General features: G+C 41.2%; 1 protein-coding gene across 8 annotated transcripts in view; it reads left to right on the top strand.

The window, feature by feature from the left end:
* LEPR (leptin receptor) overlaps positions 1-15,465 on the top strand; it is a 147,877-nt gene extending 132,412 nt beyond the window's left edge. For 6 of the 8 annotated variants that reach the window (XM_029617720.1, XM_029617722.1, XM_029617721.1 and 3 more), the window contains 2 exons: positions 4,409-4,484; positions 9,488-15,465. In XM_029617720.1, coding sequence (XP_029473580.1) covers positions 4,409-4,484; positions 9,488-10,330 — 919 coding nt within the window. In that variant the 3' untranslated portion in view covers positions 10,331-15,465. Of the gene's footprint in view, positions 1-4,408; positions 4,485-8,973; positions 9,036-9,487 lie in introns of all 8 variants that reach the window. The other 2 variants (XM_029617726.1, XM_029617725.1) reach the window with 2 other exon arrangements.
* Positions 15,466-23,275: the final 7,810 nt, after the last annotated feature.

Raw genomic sequence — 23,275 nt, 5'->3', positions numbered from 1 at the left:
AAATTGTGCTCGTGTGAGGGAAAAAACCAGTTTTTCCAAGTAGTCCAGTTTGCCCAGTTCATATTGAGGTCTTCAAGACCCCTCTGGTTCTTCATCCTGTAAGCCCCCCACTTGATCCCAAACTCTCATGCTGTGCTAAATGCCCTAAAACTCGAGATCTCCAGACTTGCTCCTCGTCAGGACCAGAAATAAAGCCGACACACACCATGGTCCACTTTTTTAAAATGTGGACTTAACGTGCGTAAGTCTTGGCCTTGCTCCAGAATGCCCATGCCCCACCCCTTTTCCACCCTCTTCTTCTTGACGTGCACATGGGAATGTACACTCATACTTTGCAGCTTTTTAAAGTGCATGTTGCTCATGCAAGGCTCGCATATGGCCATACAGTTGTGCTCATAAGTTTACATACCCCTGGCAGAATTTGTAAGATATGTAGCATTTTAAGAAAACATGAGTGATCAGACAAAACACGTCTGTTATTTTTAATGTGTTTCAAATTAAAACTATTATGCATCACAGAATATCCTAGTCATTAAACAAACCATAGCAATAAGGGAAATAATAAAATGATCCTGTTCAAAAGTTTACATACTCTTAGTCCTTAATATCACGTATTGCCCCCTTTTGCATCAATGACGGCTTGCAGTCTTTAGTGATAGTTGTGAACGAGGCCCTTTATTTTCTCATGGGGTAAAGTTGCCCATTCCTCTTGGAAGAAAGCCTCCAGATTCTGTAAATTCTTGGGTTGTCTCGCATGAGCTGCATTTTTGAGTTCTCCCCAAAGTGGCTCAATGATGATGAGGTTAGGAGACTGTGATGGCCACTCCAGTACTTTCACTTTCTTCTCCTGCAGCTACTGAAGGGTCGACGTGGCCTTGTGTTTCAGATCATTGTCATGCTGGAAATTCCAAGTGCGCCCCATGCACAGCGTCCTGGCTGACGAATGAAAATTCTCCTCCAATATTTTCTGATAAGATGCTGCATTCATCCTGCCATCAATTTTGAGTAAATTCCCTGTGCTACTGTAGCTCTCCCCCATCCCCCCTTCAAAGCAGCAGAGATCCACTGCCATACTTCACGATAGGGATGCTGTTGACTCCTCTCCAAACATAGCGTTTATGGTTGTGATCATAAAGTTCAATTTTGGTCTCAACGCTCCAAATTATTTTGTTCCAGAAGTTTTGAGGCTTCTCTAGGTGCAGTCTGGCATATTGTAAGCGGGCTGTTTTGTGGTGTTTGTGCCACAATGGGTTTTTTTCCTGGGAACTCTACTATGCAGCCCAATTTTGTTCAAGTACTTCCTTATTGTGCATGCTGAAACACCCACACCACTAGGTTTCAGAGAAGACTTTATTTCAGTAAAAGTTGCTTGTGGGTTTTTCTTTGCAACCTGACAAATTTTCCTGGTGGTTGTGTCTGAAATCTTTCTTGGTCTACCTTGGTATTATAACAGAACCCATAATTTTCCACTTCTTGATCAGAGTTTGAACAGTTCTGATTGGCATTTTCAAATCTTTGGCTATCTTTTTATATCCTTTTCCTGATTTATAAAGTTGAACTACTGCTCGCAGATCCTTTGACATTTCTTTTGCTTTCCCCATGCTTCAGTAACCACCAACAGTCAGTGCAGCTCTGAATGAAATGCAGAACGGTTTCTCAAGAGCTAAGGAACTTATTGACTAATTAACTCATACACAGACACTAATTACAATCAAACAAGGCACAGGTGTAGATATCTACCCTTCATTGCCATCTCAACCTGCATGTGTCAACTTGAGTGCATATTACAAGCTCAAACATTCAAGGGTATGTAAAATTTTGAACAGGTAATTTTATTATTTCCCTTATTGCTATGGTTTGTTTAATGATTGTGCTATTCTGTGATGCATAATAGTTTTAATTTGAAAGACATTAAAATAACAGACATGTTTGGTCTGATCACTCATGTTTTCTTAAAATGCTACAGATCTTACAAATTCTGCTGGGGTATGTAAACTTATGAACATAACTATATCTGGCCGTTTTAGCACGAGCAACGGTTTTAAAATTGACCTGTATATGTCTACCCTTAGGTGTAAAGAAAGTCATTATTGCAGCAAGGAAACCTTCCACCAAAAAGTCATATAACTTTAAATGGAAAAGGTTTTCAATTTACTACACATCAAAAATGAGAAACTATTCATCTATCTGACGGCAACAATACTTTAAGCTTTGTTAAGTCTCTCCAGTTCCAGATTGAAGACTATTTCCATAGGAGTCTACTTGAATGCTATAACAGCATATCAAAGTCAGGGGCTTCATATATCCCTGATTAAAGGCCTTTATCATCTTCATCCTCCAATAGAAAATCCATCTTCCCAGTGGGACTTAAATGTCATACTTGCTCAACTCATGAAACTACCCGTTAGCAAGAGTAGATCTAAAATCTTTCTTAGAAAGTATTGGGAGTAATATTCAGTCACTGGCTGGATTGCAAAATTAGCCGGATAAACAAATCCAGTTAAATCTGAAAGGATATTCAGTGGTGCAACCGCACTATTGGATATAGTTGACTATCTTAAAGGCAGCTGGATAACTTTATCCAGCTAATATTAGGGTTACTCTTTGGCAGGACCAGAGTTAGCCAGAAGTCATCTGGCTAATTCTGAATATTGGAGTTAGCCAGATAACTTTTCCAGCTAACTTAACTCCACCCCAGAATGCTCCTGCATTATCTAGATACATTTTAGATGGTTACTGAGATCAGTTTATAATTATGTGGATAAATGCCTCTGAATATTAACCTCATTAATTTTAACAGCAGTAACTTCAACACATAAGATAATTGAAATGCAGACCTTACTAGCGCATTTTTAAAATAAGGTAATGTTAAGGACTCATCCAAAGATTTTGCAAAAAGTGGTTTCTTAATTTTATTTAAATCAATCCATAGTGCTACCACCTTTTTGCCCAAAACAACATTCAAATACAGGTGAACAAGCTTTTCTTACCCTGGACTGTAGAAGAGCTTTATTGTTATATTTGGAAAGATCAAAAGCTTACAGAAAAGCATCTCAGTTATTTGTTTTAATCCAGTAAAGCAAGGCTGATCAGTCACGACACAAACTCTCTGGCTGCATTTTGTACTTCTATGCTAAGGCAAGCTTCCAAATTCACTTCAAGGTAAAGACACATCAAGTGCAAGCTACTGAGACTTTCTTTTATTTTATTTATTTAGGAATTTTATATAAAGAAGATCACAACAATTTACAAAAGCAGCATTCACATTATAGGTCAACATAACACTTTCTTAGCACATTTTTGCTCAGCTTCATTAGAGGAAATCTGCAAAGCTGCTATTTGGTCCTCTATCTATTCATTTGTTAAACATTTACTACCTTGAAGATGATTCCCAATGGGATATTAGTTTTTGTCAGATAGTACTAAAAAGCTTATTAAACTAGTTGCTTCAACTCTCCTTCCATCCTCAAATTCCACATTGCTGTACCTTGAATACTAAAACAATTAAGCAATAGTTACATGCAATCCTTGTATGGATGACATGAATCTGCTTTTCTACAGAGAAAGCAAAGTTGTTTACCTAGAACAAGTGATCTCTGTAGATAGTAGGACAAATCAGTCACAATATCCCTGTGGAGTTGAAACTTGGGGCTAGATTCATCATTCTTCGCAGAATGATGAATCCAGTGAAAAAGGGGGCAGGCCTGCGAAAGGCCGCAGCCGTTCGCACCACGGCGGTGCGATTTCACCAGCCAAATAGCGCCACTGTAAAAGGTGGTGCTATCCGCCGTGCTACTGTCCCTCACATTATCGCCGGCAGCGGTGCCGCGGCCGACTCCTCCCTCTCCCCATCCCAACTCCTCCCCTCCCTGCTCCGACTCTATACAACTAGTGCAACTATGACTTTTTTGAGATGTGGTGACCAGAACTGCATACAGTAGTCTAGGTTCCCTTTGAAAACTGTTGCAAAACCTGCAGGTTTGTCATATATATTTATATATATGACAACCCAATATATATTTATTGGATGTAATTGTATATTTGTTTAATTGTTCAATCTGTTTGATGTAATTTTCTGTTCCTTGTTCTGTGTAAACCGAAGTGGTATGCACTAGTGCATGAACTCCGGTATATAAAAGCCTTTAAATAAATAAATAAATAAATAAATATATACCATATATATAGATACACACATATACATAATACAACTAGATTTCAGAAATCATGTCTGTCTGATGAATGCCTCATCAGTCATGGGGGAGGGGAACTAGACTGCAAAATGAATAAATATTCATAAATTAGAATGCCTGGCTGTTAATTGTCATGGTTTGGCAGTTGCTACAGACAGTGCAGGTTGTTGTCCTCTTTTCCTTGGTAACTCCACATGTTAACTGAACATTTCTTTCAGAATGAGAAAGATGTTGTGGGAAGATGTACCAAACCCCAAGAATTGTTCCTGGGCACAGGAAGTTAACTTTCAGAAGGTCAGTCTTTAACATGTAGCCACTTCTCATTTGGTTGAAATAAATTAGGATCAACAGAATTAGTATTCAGTTAATGCACACGCACATTCTTGAGAAATTAAATGTGTTAAAGATAAGAAAAGCGTTTTCTCCTAGTATACAGAGATGGAAAGGGGAACAGTATGGGGTGGCAGGAGGAGGTTGTGTTAAATCCATCCTAGGTGAATGCATTGCTGAGACGTGATTTACAAAATTGCTGAATGGATGTACAGTGCTTGCTATTAATATCACTTTTATGGACTTTGGCCAGTCTTCTTCAGTACTCAGCTACAACTTTTTTAAATCCCTACCCCAATTTAGATAAACCCTTATTTATAGTTTAAGAAACCTAAGGAAAAAACCTAGTTGGCAATTAAAAAAAACAAACAAACCCCTCCACCATGTTGCTTTTCTACGAAGAAGGAAAATTCAAGCTAGAAAGCAGATATTGTTTACCAGGCAACAAAGCAAAATGATGTTGCAACATTTACAAAAACAACTCCAGATCCTTGATGTTTAAATGTATGCAGTTTGCCCAATATTTATTTTATAAATAGCCCCTCTAGAAACATGGCAGGTGCATCATGTTCTGCAAAGAATGCATTCATTATTAAAATGCTTATGCATGATATGATATTTCACATTGTACTAGGTGTAGAACTGTGTCCTTGCTAAATATGCTGAATTAGCTACTGCATCACCTTGAATTAAACCATTAAGCCATATGCCAGCTTCTTTTGGGCAGGTAGTTCCTACCATATAAATTTCACATATATGTTATGTAGCTCAAATTATATATGATCACAAGTAAATCGTATGATTTGGTCTTTCTAAGGTGTAGGTCAGATCAATGTAGGATCTCCTTTCTATATATGGACAAATAAGATGGCCAAAATAAAATTGAGAATTAGGCAATTTAGATCAGAGACACAAATGAATGTGAACAATGTTTCTAAGTCCATGCATAAGATGGTAAATATTTAGAATTTGGAACTATCTAGGGTCTTTGATAAACCGGGGTGGGGGATGGGGAGGGACGTAAAGGATGAAACAGGGGATTTATTTCCAAAAAAGAAATTAGAGGGATAGAAATTATAAAAGAGCCCTAATATAAGATCCACAATTTCCTCAAAATCAAGGTTTAAGTAGGACCTTAAAAGTAAATAAAGCCTTTAGATTTATTTTCATATTCAGATAATATATCCCTTTGAATTTAGGTTAGAGACTGAGCTATTTTATGACAGGGATAAAAAGTCATAACAAAACTGATCATCTCAAAAATAGTTTTTCCTTAGGATTCAATTCACCCCCAAAATGTGAGCCCCCATATGGCAACTAGCAACTGAATATCAGGGGTTTACAAACTTCTCCTATCACATAAGGGGTTGTTCAAGCACTGTTCAGGGTGTTTTAGAAAATGCTAAAAGTTACTTGAGTTGAGCAGAAAGATATCTGAAGCATACAGGAGACATAGCCACTATATACTCTCCATATCTGGGCTCTGCTCTGCCTTCAGCCTAGCCAACAAACTGTTATTCACCCATTCAACTACACAAGTACTCTTTGCTTCTACAAGGCATCTTCCTTTAATAAATGTACTAGTACTCAGAGCAGAAGTAAGTGTAGGCATTATTCTATTATAAAGTAGTGCACAACCCAGTAACAAGCAAAATGCACAGTACACAACACGTACAGTTCCATTATCTAAAAGGGTCCACACATACCAAACAGAGAAGCAGTTGGATGATCTCTGTGCAGTCCATAAAACTCATTGCAGAATAGAAGGAAAGAATATAAAAGAGAGATGGGAAAACAGTATCAAGAATGAAAAAACAATTATAGAAGTGGAATCCACTGAATAAAGAAGAAACATAATGTACAGAATTGGAGAGGTGTTAGCCACATCAAGAAACAGACTCCTTCAGAAAAAAAGGTGTGTTTTTCATTGAGTGCAAAAATCAACCATGCCCAAAATGCAAACTGGAAAGTATGATATAGCACACAATAGTACAAAGAACAGAGACTCAAGGGCCATGCAGCACTGTCAAGTCTGAACTGTGGCACACACAAATATATAACCAGAACACAGCATGTGGCTCACCAGCATGCCTTAGATTTGTTTGGTACAGAGGTGCTTTTGTAAATGGAGCAGTAGCAGTTAATGGCAGTAGTTGCTTTTCCACCTTGAGATGTGTCCGTTTCTTTGTGTATGCTATGATTTCCAACATATCTTAATGTATGCTATATCCCGGTAGAGATCTATAATAGAGGACAATGACCAGATCTTCTAAAATATGTGCCAGTATCCCGATGTGGTTGCAGAAGTTGGCAGGATGCTAGCAGGAGTAGGATGTATAGTAGCTGAACACCTTATATTTTGGAATGACTGCTGGGATACAGGGTGGTAGATGCAGTAATGAAGCCCTTATGTATGACATTTAGAAACACAAGCCTAGATTAATCATTTTGCTATAAAAGGGCTGCACCTGCGGGGGGGAGGGACTCTTTGTAAGGCTCACATATTAGTCAACTATTTATACCACTGTAGGAGGGTCAACTAGTAACTGGAGGTGAGGTTTTGGTGGTGGTGTAGGGTTTGGGGGCCAGTTTTACATGCACGGTCAGAGGTAGGAACAGCACAGTACACATCAGTGAATATTTGATGGGATTTGGAATGAGAAAAGCTACACAAAGATGAGATTTATACAGCGTCCTCTCGCCCTAGCTTGATGCACTCTCTACCTAGCTGCTATCAAGCTAGGGCAAGAGTGCATTGTAGAAATCTCATCTTTGTGTACCTTTCCATATCGCAAATCCCAGTTCGGGCTCATCGCACAGCTTAACGCCATGGAAAAAAGGTGTAGTTAAAACATGTGTTACGCTATCACAAGCAACGTTAAACACCCCTCATTTTCATAAACCCGCCCAAACTCCTTCCTTTTGACTACATTTTCAAACTTTGCATCTGCATCTCGCGATGTGAAAAATAACGCTTGCGTTATGGCGTTATCGCAGGCGTTAGGGCCCTAATGCCCGCAATTTTTCTTCTTTCCGGCTTGTTGCAAGCTTCCAAGTTCTCTCCCCCTGTTGATTGTAACTTTGACTTATTCCTTCTTATTGTTATCTTTCGTTTACGTGAATTTGTTACTCTAGTTTTTTTCCCCTTGTTAAACTGTAAACCGATCCGATATGGTAATTTACTATGAAGGTCGGTATAAAAAACTGTTAAATAAATAAATAAATAAATTACGCCCTAACGTATTTTGATGCATGACCCGGATAGAAACATGAAAAAAACCCATATGGACCATCTTTTCAATTTATCTAGCCCTTACAATTCCCAACACGCCCCCAGAGATCCCTTGTATTTATCCCATACTTGAATTCAGATGCTGTTTTTTGCCTCCACCACCTCCACCAGGAGGCCATTCCATGCATCCACTACCCTCTCTGTGAAGAAATATTTCCTAATATTACTCCTGAATCTACCCCGTTTTATCCTCATCCCATGACTCCTTATTCTAGAGCCTCCTTTCCATTGAAAGAGGCTTGCCTCCTGTGTATATTTAAATGTCTCTACCATATCTCCACTATCTCACCTTTCCTCTAGGGTATATATGTTTAAGATTAAGCATGGTGCATGTAAAGCAAAACTACTTGGCCAGGGTTATATGAATGATCTTTCTTCGTGGACAGGATAGTTTCCAGTGAAGGATGGTATTTATTTATTTCTTCCTTTTATCAACCATCTGAAGAGTCAAGATGATGTACATAGTATCAACATAAAATAAATAAAATATAAATAATAAAACACATCATTATCAAAAACCAATAAAAATAGAATAATACAAAGTAAATTAATACAAGCTCAGGCAAAGGTCTGTGTGATCAGCCAGGCCTTACATAATGTTCCCAACCAAGTCACTAAACCCAACTCCCTGAGGTTCAAAGGTAAGGAATTCTACAAAGTGAGGCCACAAGATAAGGGTTTTTTTTCCCCTAGTATCCACTTATTTTAATGCAGGAGGAACGTCTAAAAGGCGTTTCTTCACTGAGTGCAATTGTCTTGCCAGACCAAAAGATTTTAATAACAACATCAAATAATCTGGAGCTCTGTCATGCAGTGATTTAACAACTAAACTGTAGATGATAGAAGGTTGGGTGTTTTTAGATTTTGATAGATGCTGGCCTCACATACCAGCAGTTTCTCCTGCATTTTCATTTGCTAAGCCATTCATATTTATTTTCTTGCTTGAATAAGGGGCACTGTATTTACGTTTGACTGCTGGGGTTTTCCTGATTGATTTTTAAGGGATGGGGGGGGGGGGGGGAAATAAGTGCTGGAGAGAGTATGCAAGTGAGGTGGGTTTATTAGGGAAGGTTGAACTGTCATTTTGGTTTCTTGTTCTTCGTTCACATTAACATCATGGCCCATGCATATTCACTGCTGCTTCTTCATTTTTTTCTATAGGTGACTAATGTCACAGGAGGGACATTGCATGTCTGAAAAGGTACAATGAGGTCATGCATAGGGTAATGCCTCCAAACCCGTCCAGCCCCAAATGTCTCATTAAATGCTCATTATCACTCAAATTGCCACTCTTCTGTTGCTTGCGCACTCTCTGCTCAAACTTGGAATCCCATTTTTTTAAATTTATTCACTTTCTCAAATAGCTCTTTGCCACAGCTTTCTTACCAGCCTTAACTTCTTAATTTATTCTTCATACGGTCTTTTATTTTTAATTAAATAAAATGCTAGATAACCTTTCTTATAGGTGCATGAGGTAGATAAGTACCTAGTGAACTTTATGCACTGTACTAAATTGTACTAACATTTTAGTTATTTTTATCCCTATTGCCCTCAAATATGCAAAGCATTACATTTTCTCTAATCTCAGTTTCTGTTAATGCATGTTTCTTTAAAGAAAAATGAGAGAGAGAGAGATGTAAAATAACTGCAAAATATATAACCTGTTATCTTTCAGCCTGAAACACTGGAACATCTTTTTATTAAGCATCACGAACCACTGGCGTTTGGTCCTCCTCATCTTCTGGAGCCAGAAAACGTTTTTGAAGACTTCCATATTGATAAAGCATTCAAAGGCGAAGACAAAAGAGACCTGTTGGCAGAGCTCACCATGTTTGCAAAGACCGATGATTCTGATCATGACTCAGCTTGCGTTAGCAGTCATTTCGAAAGTGATTGTTTCTCTGAGAGTCATCATGGTGACAAAGTCTATCAAGAAAGTGTATGGCAGTCCGACATAAAATATGCCACGATTGTGAATAACTCTCAGTCTGTCAGGCTTTCCCAGCAGGAAGAGAGTACCCGCAGCAGTTCGGTAGATGGGTGCTTTGCGGGCAACGAATCCTTAGCTCAGGATTCTTTTACTAACTGTGGATGGGAGGTGGAAAATCAGGAATTTCTAATCCTAGCCAGCCTGCCCCCAAGTCAACCTTGCAAAATTTCATCATATTCAACCGTTTCTTCAGAAGGTTTTTCAGAGTCATCAGATACAGATGAAAACTTTCTCGAAGGTCCTGAGAAAGACCTTTATTATTTAGGGCTAACTGCGATTAAACAAAATGAAAATGCTAGTTACCTTATGGGAAATCGTAGGGTGGCTAATCAGTTTCAGACTGATGGGTCATATAAAGGGATACAGCTCTTTCAGGATGATTCATTGGATTTGAATACTTTTATGGGACGTAGTCTTAAAATGGGAACCTCATTTAACAAGGCCTTTATATCGTATATGCCACAATTTCAGACAAACTCCCCTAAAAGAGATCTTGTGAAAAGAGAAATTTATAATATAACGACTTAAAAGTTCAAAAATATAATAGTTTCACATGAAAAATTATATACTTTCACAACTGTTGCAAATTATCCATATGCCTTTATAAGTTATATTATAAATAATATATCATCCATATAAAAGCTAGTTGAAAGTACACATATCCACAGCATAAATAATATACATTACACAAAGCTGAAAAGAATAATTAAACTGTATGATGCAGAGTTTTTCATTTGAAAATGTGCAAAGTATCATCTGCTTTCTTTTTTTGCTGCACATCAAGTTTATTTCTTTTATAACTTTCAGATTCATGAAAAATATGGTATCCAGCATGATTTCTCAGGGATTATTTCATGTTCGGACATCCGGTATGAAAATATTTGTAAATCTCAAAGGACATGTATATTGTAAAACAAAAAAATATTGAAACAGTTCTAGCAAACAGCTGTTTGCTAGAACTGTTTGCTTTAACTGTCCTCTGACAGTTAAAACAAACACAATCATTGATTCTTTGTTATTCTTACTTTCCTGTTGTTCTTGAGGTGATATTAATGTTTTAACATGTTTGACAACTCCTCTTGCTTAGTTAATTCTTACCATGTTGAAGCTAAGTAAACCGGGGAGCTCTTCTGCTCGCTCTTATCAGAATCTCGTATCAGAAGTAATAGGTGGAATCGCAGAATATAATTTAAAAATGGGGAGGGGGAGGGGAGAGATGGCAAGGAAACGAGGCATACAGTTTACATTCCAAAACAAGTATATGAATATTTTTTTTAAATATGACTTTATATGACTTTTCAAAAAGAAAATTAAAAGACGAAGCAAGACCAAAGAGAAGGTCCAAAGAAGAAAGCTTATAGAGCCAAGAAAGTGAACATCAGCAGGGTTGGATTACAACACTGGGAAATGTCCCACTAGGCCAGTGCTGTACTTAAACCCTACCTACAAATGCTGTCATCCCCTCTCTTGGGTTTTTGCAGCCTAAATGCATTTTTTACCATTAAATCTTAGCTGCTAGACCCTAGACCATTCCTCAAGCTTCGCTAGATCCCTCCTCATATCTTCCCCATCTTCCTGGTTGTCTACCCTGTTGCTCAATGTCACTCATGAAAATGTTGAAAAGAACAGATTCAAGACCGATCCCTGAGGGACCGATCCCTGAGGGACCGATCCCTGAGGGACACCACTAGTAATGCCCCCCTCCTCCGAGTGAGCTCCATTTACCACTACACTACCCGTTGTCACCTCCCATTCAACTAGTTTCTAACCCAGTCGGTCACTCTAGGGCCTTTACCAAAGGTGCTCAACTTATTTATAAACCACTTATGCAGAACTGTGCCGAAGGCCTTACTGGAATCTAAGTAATACTACATCTAGTGCTCTGTCTGGTGGTGATAGGCAGTGAGGTAATTCAGGGAAGATAGAGCACTGGGAGGAGGAACAGTGAGGGGAGAGATTCAGAGACGAAAGAGAAAAAGTGAATAATGGAGGAAAAGAGAGGCAGAAAAGGTAAAAAGCTGATGAGATGTAATATGACAGAGATAGTGTAGGTGTTAGAGAGAAACGGAAGGGGCGAGGAGACAGAGAAAAGAAGCGAAAGATGGAAAGGAGACTTGATGATGGTATTGGGGGAGGGCCCAGTGTCAGGCAGTGAGGTGTTGGGGGGGGGGGGGTGGAAAAGAAGAGCCATAAGAATAGGCTGGGAAAAAGTAGGGAAAGGTGCTCAGCAGGGGACAGTCTCCTGAGATGCTTTGAGAAGATAGTTCAGTCCTGTACCCCAATTAAATCATTGCATAGGCCTCGATTCTGCAAGTTGTGGAGATAGAAAATTACTCTCCACAGGGCAGAGATGAATATCCCGAGACAGCTTGAATATTGTGTGTAGGAGTATGAGAAAAAAAATTGTTGATGGAGTATCATCCTGATATTTGCTTGGGAATTTTACAGAACAGAGGCATGTTTGTTGAGATGGAAAGAGGTGTTTGTTGGTATTCAACCTCTTCTGATTAAGTTACAATTCCCTATTCAGAGTCATCCAGAAAGAAAAATACCCAGTCCCATGCTGCATCTGTAGCCAGTCAAGAGAAAATTATAATTCCTTCCTGACACCAAAAGTTGCGATTAACATTGGTGTCTTTCCCTAATTTGTAATAACTTCAGTAGTAATGAAGTAGCAAATTAATTTTCTCTCTCTCTGGTCCAAATTCTACTTTAATTCAACCAACTTTGCTTATTTAGTGTGAACATTTTTCTGCTAAATAAAAGTTTAATTAAAAAATACGGGAAGTTAGTGTCCCTAAAATGTAAACACTGCTGTGATTTCAGAATGTACAAAAATTGAATTGTGGATACATCTTAGGGAATCTTTATTTTCTGAGAGGTTTATAAGACAAGATAAAAGATACTAGCTATGATTTTATAATAATGCAAAATCTGCTGCTGGCCAAAATTATATTTTTTATTTTTGCTAGTTATTTTTATACTGAGATTATTATACTTAAAACTCTATTAAAAAAAAAAAAAAGTAAGAACTGATAGTACAGGATATGTTTTTCCAAAGGTTAGTATATGTTACAGAGCCGTACACGATGGAAATCAAGAAGCAGAACTGTATGGTGAAGTTGTTATTGTAGTATAAGGTAGTGCACATACTTATATTAACAGAAGCTTCAGCAGATATATATTTTATCAAGGGTTGGGCTAATTAATCTTTATTAAATGTGAACCCCATCTGAGTCGGGAGGGTTTTTTTTTGGCTAACTGGAGTCAACATTAAGGAGAAGGTGTGGTTACAGCATGGTACTGTGAATGAGGAAATCTCCTAAAATATGAATTGCATTGCCTTGGGCAAATCGCCTTCTCTCCTGGCGATGTTTGTCTTACTCGGCCTTTCCTAATCAGAATTAAAATAAGAAGCTCCACCCAGAACTAATCCCACCTTATTTTCTGGAAGGTGTGTGTGCAGGCACATCTGTAGTTTGTGCAAAGGCGTGGATCATAAAAAACAAAATGCACTAGTCAGAATCCTCATTTTCCCTCTGATATATCCACCAAGCAGAAAGATTATTAGGGGAAACGCGCGCGCACACACACACATGCTTTGGATACTTCAAATCTGTGAATATGTGCATCAATAAAAAACAGTCTCCGTAAATCAATTTTATTTTTAAATTTTAAAATTAAAAGCTATGATTACGTGGGTACATTTAAAGCAGTTATGTGAAGATGCACAGAGCTTTATGACTTTGTATCTGGCATATATTGTATGGGTTTGTCAAATAAATATGGAAAAACATGCCTGCCATGTTTTTTTTCTATTCCATTGGCCATTACTGACCTGTGAATGCATTAAGGAACGCTGGAAGTACAAAAGGGTGGATGATTTGAGGGAGCAGCGGGCAACAGCAGAATGCGATGAAGAACTGACACACAGAGGACCTGAGGCACTCCTGAGTGTCTTCACGTATCTTGGCTTTTATAGTTCCTCAGTGCGTCTCACAGTAGGCGCTGTGATACTCTCTGCAGGGCTTAATAGGTGGGAGAGTGGCCTGGAACGCAATTCCACCACTTTTCAGACTTAAAGAGGTAGAGCAACAGAGGTGTTTTGCTACAGTCCCTCCCCTTCAAGCAGCCTGCAGGGAAAAGGAGAAGAGAGGATGAGCCTGGAGCAGACAGGACAGCAGCTCTATTCCCTAATCCAGCCCCTTCCCACCTGTCCCTCCCCCCTCCCAATCCTCTTCTAAAGGGAACAGGAAGAAAAAGGATGATGCTGAAGCACAGCCGGCAGTGGAAGGATTATGTCTGGCCCCCAGACCAAGCAGGTCAGAGAATGTGGGAGCTGCCTACCCCAAGAAGAGATCAGTCACGTGGCTTTGATTTGTGTGCGGTTTCCTGGCACAACTGGCAAGCCACGAGAGAGGATGGGAAAGGGCGGAGAGACAGAAGGCAAAATGTCTGTCAGTGCCAGGGCAACTGGGGGTTTCCATATATAATGTATATGTGTGTGTGCGAGTGTAGGAAAGAGTTCACATCTGGCCCAGGCCTCATTCCCTCTCCCTCCCATCCGTTCCACGGTTATACTTACTTTTTGTCTACAATTTAAGCCCTGACCCTCTGACTTGTCTGTGTGCCGACGGTATGTGTAGCAACAGCATGGCTCTCCCACTGACAATGGCAGGCCCAGAAGTTAGTCGTACCTCAGATTGTAGAACCATGCCACACTTGGTAGCTATGCAATGAAGGGTACATTTTCAACTAAGCATCTAACTGATAAAGTGTATGCGCAAGCCAACCTGATTTTCAAACGCAAACCATCCACGTGCTGTAATTCGGCACAGATGAATGGATAAAGCGCACGCATTATGCACTGTTCATATATGCATTTTAGATACATTCATGTACGTGCCTTGTTTTCTTACCCAACCACGTTACTCCATCGCCCTTCCAGGAGCACTTCCTTTTTTTTAAATTCTGCTAAATAGCACGCATGTCGGGAATGTACGTGCATGCTTTACGCGGCTGAAAAATCCATATAAGTGGTTTCAGCTATTCTACCCATATAACCCCCAGTTTTTACTGACACAGATATAGATCCTGGGTAACCCTTTTGAAAATTCACCCTTTTGAACCCATCACCCACCTTCATCTTTCCTGGAGACTCCACTTGATCGATCCACAAACAACCCACTGCCGCCTCCCCTGTGCTTCTTGTCTGCTGACATTTGACGCCCTGTGTATTTGTTCCTTCCCAGCTGTCTGCTCCCTAGGGAATTTCTGGCATTAGCAGGACATTAAATTGAAGAAGTGACGGAAAGCAAAATTATTGGCGTGGTGGGGAAGGTGGGTGGGGTATCCAGATAAAGTGAGAGCAGTCTGTAACTCAGCCACCCTAATCCGAACCTGGACAGTAATTTGGTTTTTGCTTTCTGAGTCATATGAGATGGTGAGACCTGATGCTAAACTTGTCAGCCATTGTGTAGTTTGTATTTTCCTACGTTACACTTTGTGTATATGGACTTGGATTATGATTTCACAAAATGTGCCGTACAGCATCCTGATCCCCAATAAACTTAGCTGATAGGCAGGCAGCTTCAAGGCACCATGATAGTTATGAACCACATAGCGGAAAGCTTGACATGTTTTGTAAAGTGTTATAAAAAAAACCCATAAAAGATAAAATGCTGAAATGTATTTTTGTAAAGATGCAAATCATTTAAAAGTAATAGTTAATGAAATGTCTGTCTTTATATATATTTTTTGTGACTGACATTAAAGCATTTACAAGTTGCAGTAATTTCAGAATATACTAAAGTTTTTTGTATGTTTGTGAATTATGTTTACTTTTTTTGTCACTGTTCTGCCAATTTGACCTTAATAACTCTGACTGGAATGGAAATTGTTTTTTTCCCCTTAAAACTAATGTGAATTTGCTCTATGCATGCATGCAGCTTTTGGGGCATTTTCAATTACTTAAATCATGATTTTTAAAGTATGTTTCCAGCTTTCTAGACTGTAATTGTAAATTGTGTTTATAATAATGGCAGAGTGATTTTGTATCTATATTTTGGGGATAAAATATTGTTTATCATTAAAGTTTTATAAAAAATCGCTTATGTGCTTACTATCCTTCAAGGAGGGTACTGCAGTTCTTTTCTGAGCCACAAACGACAGAGGAACAATGTTAATAAAGGGTGATTAAAAACCAAAAATATTAATGGAAACCATAGCCTTACAATCTTATGTATACAATTCTTTTACAAAAAACCCCCCCAAGGTGTCGTCATAGTATTATGGTGCAAATGAATAAGGAGAGTAAAACAGCATTATCAAGTGACCCAGTTTGGTCTAGTGGTTAGAGCAATGGGTTGTGAACAAGGGACACAGGTTCAAATCCTGTTTATCCTACTGACACGCCTTGTGACCTTGGGCAAGTCACAATGGGGTTCACAATGAGTGGGATAAACATTCTGACATTGCTAGGTCACGTGGGTACCAAAATTATTAAGAGGATATCCTAAATTCAGGATTAACCAAAAGTGGGATAAACATTCCACTGAATGCACTTGCTTAAAGTTATCCAACTAACCATCGCCAATAATGAGATGCATAACTGGACACTCTTTTTGAATATCGCCTGTTCTGTATGAAGTTGTTCAGCTATGGTTAGCCATAGAATTTGAGACTTAACCGGATGTATTCAGGTCAAGAAAAAAAAATCCCAGCATGGCCTGTTCCCCTGCCTCCCTCTCTCCCGAGTTGGAAAGGCCCTCCACCCCACCAAAAACAGCCCATTTAAATAAAATTAAAAACATTTAATAGCGCCGGGAGAAATTCCCCCCCCCCCCCCCCCCCCCCCGCTGCACCAACTTCCCCTTAAATGCATACATTTTTAATTTAGTGGCCCTGTGAATCACCTAACCCCCAAGGCCCACTCCAACCCTTTTCCTTCTCCCACCCACCTCCCGCCCACTACCGTTATTTAAAGTCGATGGCCAGGACTGCAGTAGCCTACTACTGCGATCCGGTTCTGGCGCTTCTGGGGACGCTTCTGACATCGCTAGGCCACCGCGGGTACCAAAATTATTAGGAGGATATCCTAAAGTCAGGATTAACCGGAAGTCATACTCCAGAAACTCAGTCACTGGGTACCTACTGTATACACACAGTGCAGCTCACAAGACAGATAAAGTTTGCTGTGGAAAGCTGTGGCCAGCCCTCTGTAAAACAGCATTTCCTGAGGACACCCACAGCCCGTCTGCAGTAATCTGCAACTGTTTGCCAGCTTGCACTATATACATGGAAATACTTGGTTTATGTCCAAAGGAAGCTAGGATCGAGGAGTTGTGATCTAGTGGTTAAAGCAGTGGCTTATGCGTTCGGCTCTTACTTGTCCCACTTACTGTCTTAAGAGTGACTTTCTCTCCATGTCACCTCCATTTGCCCATCTAGAAGAAATATTAACTTTGATTCTGCAGAAAACAGAGTTCCCCACTATGAGAGTGGTAGCATGTTACTAGGCACCGCTAAGCGTGCCTCATATGGGACTTAAGGAGCAGCGAAACCATGAATACATTTGAATGTGAAAACAAGTGGTTTTTAGGGAGTCGAGAAGTGGGGGAATAATGTGGCAGAATACTGAAGGCGCTATGGAGGACTGTTCACATCCTGTTCTGCAGGGGCTTTACTGTCCACCCCCCGCCCCCACACACACACACATTCTACGGTGTCCTGCTTTTCTTCTTTGTCCCCAGTGAGGTGAATAGATACACCCTCGGACTTCCACTGCAACCATCATCTCTTCCATAGTCAAATCACTGATGGACTCATCGCCATGGCAACTCAGGTATTATATGAGCCGGCAGTTCCTGCCAGGACTCCGCGGCACAGCATGCCCTGAGTGAAACTAGGAGAAGCACCTGTGGCAGAATGGAAATGATAGAAAATATCCATCACAGTTGCTGCTTCCAATTCACATGAAAAGTGGCACTGTTGAGTACGTGATGCCCACTGGAGGGGAGCTGAAACGAATAGCAAGTGCATGGTGTTCCACAGCAGGTATCCACAAAGCTGTAAATGCGGTATATGGCCCAGGTGGTTTTCTGGTCACATGCTGGCCCCATCTTGGTACGAGGGAAGAGTAAAGAGGAAGAATTCAAAAATTGTAGGGCTATATGTTAAAAATTGAAAACATAAAAAGTGAAAAAAATTATTGTGATGAATGTCTGTATAAATAGTTATGCAGGTATAGTATCTACAAAAACTGATATAATTTAACAATTTACAGCATACATTGCCTTTCTAACATGTTGCCCATGGCATGTTACAGTAATAGAATCATAAAAAACATATGGACATGTAAACCCCTCTGGGGTTCACTAGAACGGAGCTGCTATTGAAATGCAGAACTTTCCAGCAGCGGGAGGTGGGTAGAGGACAGTGGTGGATGGTGGGATGGGTTTGTGGAGGTGTATAAAAGTGCTTCCCAAGAGGCACAGAAGAGAGTTGTCTAAGCGGGAGTCCTTGGAGAAGGTGGTGAAAGGAGCAGTGAAGCACTGTGGGGATCTGCTGGCCAGAGGGCTTGCCCCAGAACCAGCGGTGGCCAACTGGGAGGATAAGGACCTCTCAGTCTTTTCAGGCATCAGTTTGGCCTGGGGAAGCCTGACGTTTTGAGGGAACTGAAGAAATGAAGTCTGTTCTTCATCTGTTCACACCACTGTCTGTAACAAAAAAATAAAAATAAAATCAGGAGCAGTTCTGTCTCTCTGGTCTGACTGCCAGTCCTCCATCATCTTCACACAAACAATAAGTTTCACAGTCCTCAACTTAAGGCTGTTCTACCTTGACGTCACTAGTGACAAAAATCTGTTAGTGGAGCTAGTTCAGCATAGACTACTTCCAGATTCCTAGAAAAGCTAGCCTTCAGGCTAGCAAAAAGGACCTGTTCCACTCTTACTCACAGTTCCAGATAGGTCGACAGACGTTACCACAAAGGGATTCCATATTCTTCCCAAGCAGTTATTGGCAGCCAGACCGACCAGGAAGCCATCAGGTTTCTACCCGGCACATGGTTCTGTTTGTGTTTGCTCACTCCATTCACCTGGATGATCTCTTACTCTGGGCAAGTCCCTGGGGGTTCTCTCTCTCTCTCTGTCTCAGAAACGTCTCCATACACGCTCAGTTATTTCCCTCTGCACTCAATCACCAGAGCTACCAGTACAAGGGTTTTTGGGACATGCTATTAACACACAGGCTGCCTTTATTGTTCTTTATTAGAGAAGAGGTAACAAATGAGGACAGAAGAGGAGCAGACCATTTGCTATAATGGAAGAATTGTAAATCTTATTAAATTTTACATTTTAAATTATCAATATTTTGTCTGAGTGGTCTCTAAACAGATTGCCTTTGGACCATTTCAGTCTGATTATTCATATCCGCCCTCAGGAAATGATGTTTTCCTCTGAGCATGGCATGAGAGGTGTTGCTTTTAAAAATAAAATATGATTCCTACATTTTGTAAGATTGCTCCAAGTTACAACTTGTACAGCATGGCAGAGGGAAGCCCTCTCAGAGGAGCCCTGTGCACCTATAGCTGGGCACACACAGACTCACTGCGAAGCCTTGTTCAGAAGTTCCCTTCTTGGCCATGACTCATATGTTTTCCCTTTGCTGTAAATATAATGTTCTCCTGACGGCTATTATAGATCGCCTACCTCTTTGTTTTTTGGGACCAATATAATGAGGCAGGACAGGTTTTATCCAAGGCTGGTACAAGAGCATTTGGCACCCTAAGTGAACCTTCCCTCAGTTTACCTATTGGTAGCAGCTCCAGCACAGGGCTTCCTCCTACCAGGGGCAGTGGTCCCAGTACAATGCTCTCTTTGTTGGGGGTGGTGGCTCTTGAACAGCACCCCTCTGGGCTTCACGCTGGAGGGATCTTGCCAACCCCAAACTTTTGGCACTCTAGGTGAGTGCCTAGTTTTCCTAATGGAAGCACTGCCCTGGCTTTAGCACTCACTAATATTAGATATTGCACGTTCATATTAACCTGACTTACAGCACTCTAAAACAAGTATTTTATTGGAATTGCATATGTGTTTGTTTAGAAAAATAGATTGAAAAGGGTTTCTGAAAGAGACATGTGCTGTATTGTGCTCTATCATTGAAATGAAGTGATAAATTAAAAAGGGGAGTTAAAATTATTGCTTTAAATGTACTTTTCACACAGACGTTCGTTCTGCAGATCTGTGTTGTACACTGTCACCACCTACTGGCTCATTCTTTCAGTCAACAATCTGTTTTTGTCTGCAGTGTAAGAAAAAGGCAAAGTAAAATTAACTTTTTTTCACTTTATTCACCCCCTTATTTGTGAGAGTGTGAGCTCAGAAATGTTTATCGGTAAATAATATCAATACTTTTTTAAACATAATTTTGTTAAAAGTGAATATGTGGAAAGATAGACATTTGGGCTTTGTATGCTAGGTTCTGCTATTAGTGTAAAACACAAAATGTTATTTAAAAAACAAAAAGCAATAAAAACTGGGTCCATGCACAGCGGGAGGAATGTGTTGGGGTAATGCGTGGGAGAACACAGACATCAGGGTTATATGTGCAGAAAGTCACAAAGACTGAGCATGGAAGATGAAAGACAGGGCCATGTGCAGGAAGGGAGAGACTATAAGGCTGTATGTGATGAGAGAGACATGAGAGCTGTACACAAGAGGAAAGAGATACTAAGGCCATGGATGGAAGGAAAAAGATAGTGAAGCCATGGATGGGGTGGATTTGACTTTTTTTTTTTATTCTACTTTTTGACACTTCAAAGCAGATTAAATGCAGGTATTTCCCTATCCCCAGAGATCTTACAATCTAAGGCCTGGATTCATCATTCATCGCTGAATGATGAATCCAGCGAAAACGGGGGGCGGGCCTGCGAAAGCCCGCAGCCTTCACACCATGGCGGTGTCTTCGCTGCCAGCTTTCGCACTGAATAGCGCCACCGTGAAAGGTGGTGCTATTCGGTGCGCTACTGCCGACGATAACATTGGTAACGTTTTCGCCAGCAGTGAAGACACCGCCGACTCCTTCCTCCCCCCACCCCAACTCCACCCTCCCTCTAATTAGCATTATATCGCATGCGAAAAGTCCCTTTTCGCATGCGATATGGCCTTATTGCGTGTGTTAGGGTCCTAATGCACACGATAATGACCCTATAAGTTTGTACCTTAGGCAACAGATGGTAAAGTGTCTTGCATTGGGATTTGAACCCTGGTTTATAGCTTTCTGCTTTAACCACTAGGCTATTCCTGCACATGAGGTCATATGCAGGGGAAGAGAGACATGAGGTCATATGTGCGGAAGGAGAGGGATACTGGGGTCATGCATGGGTGGGGGAGGGAGAGATGTAGGGGGTCTCTGATAGTGGGGCCAAGCATGGACAAACACTTGACTCATGTGTGGGAGGACAGAGACATTAGAGCCATGCATGGGATGAGGTAGACATATAGCCATATTTGGAAGACAGACATGAGGTTATTGGTTTAGAGAACGAGAAACACAAGACCATTTCTGGTATGAGAGAGATACTAGGGGCATATGTGAGGTGAGATAAATTCATGGGAGAGGCATGTAAGGTAAAGTATTATTATAAACATGGTGAAATATTTGTGTATACAGATAGAGGGAGACAGAGTACAGCAAGGGATCATGAAAGAAAAGATGATTAAAAATACGAAAAGTCAGAAGTAGTGATGTTTGAAGAAAAAGGAAAAGAAATAAAGATGTTTAAAAAATATGTTAGGAAGAGAACTAAGGAAATAACAAAAAAAAACATGGGCAGACAGAAAATAAATTGGACAGGCATGGCAAAAAAAGAGACCAGAGCCTGGCTGATGTACTACATCTTCTGATTCAACCACTGCTAATATTCAGCAGAGTGACAGGATGATTGGCCAGCAGATGGCATCATGCAACAGAAAAAATATATATATCTATCTGAATATTAGCTGAACAACTTAAGCTTTTTAAAATAGATTTCTTTCTTTTGTGTCATGAAATTCTTGCACAGAGGTGGTTATTGGAGGGCTTGTCTAGAAGTCCTGCCCCAGGTATGATTTTTTTTCCCTTTCTGCTTACACATGGCATGGAATGCATTGTCAGCCAGTTTGATGGGACAGCTGGACTAGGCTTCCAGTGAGTGCTTCTTAGGAATGTGATTTGTTTCAAACAAATTTAAAAAATGCAATGAATAAGGCAAATTTGTTTCATCTCGGGGGCCCCAAAACGAAACATACCTTATTTGTGGAATTCATTTGAAAACAAAATTCATTGGGCCGAAGTCTAGGCCTGAGGCCGAGGCATCGACTAAAGCATAGGCCAAGGCCCAAAGAAGGGGCGATGGCTTGGGCCCGAGCACGACACTGGGGTTTCTGCCTAGGCTCAACCCTATGCTGGAGCCTCAGCTGAGACCCGAGAAAAGTCTTATCTGATCTGTCGGGTATCTGATGGCAAGGCTGGGCCTCAGCCCGGACCCAGACCTGATGTTGTGACCCAACCTGGAGGCCTCGGCCTAGGCAGTTGCCCGGACCAAGGCCCACCAACATGACCTGGCCCGGTGGCCATTCCCGATGTTGGGACCTCAGCCCAAACCCAGGCCCAATGCCGGGCCTGGCTTGGAGGCTAGGTCCCGAAGCTGGGGCTTCAGCCCAGACACAGGCACAATGTTGCAACCCGACTCAGAGGCCAGGTCCCAATGCCTGAGCCTAGGCCAGAGACCAGACCCAGGCCTGCCAACACGACCTGGCCCAGAGACCATTCCCAAGGCTGGGCTCTAACGTTAGGGCCTCAACCTAGGCCCAAGCACAGGCCCACACCCCAGGCCTTGCAGCTGCTCCCTCATTGTCTTTTTCTTCTTCTCTTCTGACGCCATCCACTGGGGTGGCACTGAAGAGGATGAAGAGAGAACAGCTACGAGGCCTGGGCTCCGGGCCTGGGTCAAGGCCCTGGCATCGGGGTCTGGCCTCCAGGCCAGGTCGTGGCATCGTGCCTGGGTCCGGGCTGAGGCCCAGGCATTGGGACCCAGCCTCTCGGCTGGATCATGGTGTCGGGCCTTGCTCTGGGCACCGGCCTAGGCTTAGGCCAAGGCCCCAGCATCAGGTCTTGGTCCAAGCACCGACCTAGAGCTAGGATAAGGCCCCTGTGTTGAGGCCTGGCCTCTGGGTTGGGTCGCAGCGACAGGCCTGGGTCCAGGCTGAAGTACCGGCATCAGGACTGGCCTCTGGGTTGGGTCGCAACATCAAAGCCTGCGTTGACATACGGCTCCTTCAGCCTACACAAGGCCGAGGCTTTGGCCTCGCCAGTGGATCCATACTGGACCTTGTAAGTGGGTCTGGGGGGGGATCCTGGCCCGGGCATTTTTCCTGGTGGGCGGGAGGCCCTGGGAGAACTCATTTTTTGCTTTTCATCTTTTTTTTTTTT

The sequence above is a fragment of the Rhinatrema bivittatum genome, chromosome 10 (genome assembly GCF_901001135.1).
Source record: "Rhinatrema bivittatum chromosome 10, aRhiBiv1.1, whole genome shotgun sequence".
NCBI classification, from domain to species: Eukaryota; Metazoa; Chordata; class Amphibia; order Gymnophiona; family Rhinatrematidae; genus Rhinatrema; species Rhinatrema bivittatum.
This window is presented reverse-complemented; position numbering and strand designations above follow the sequence as displayed.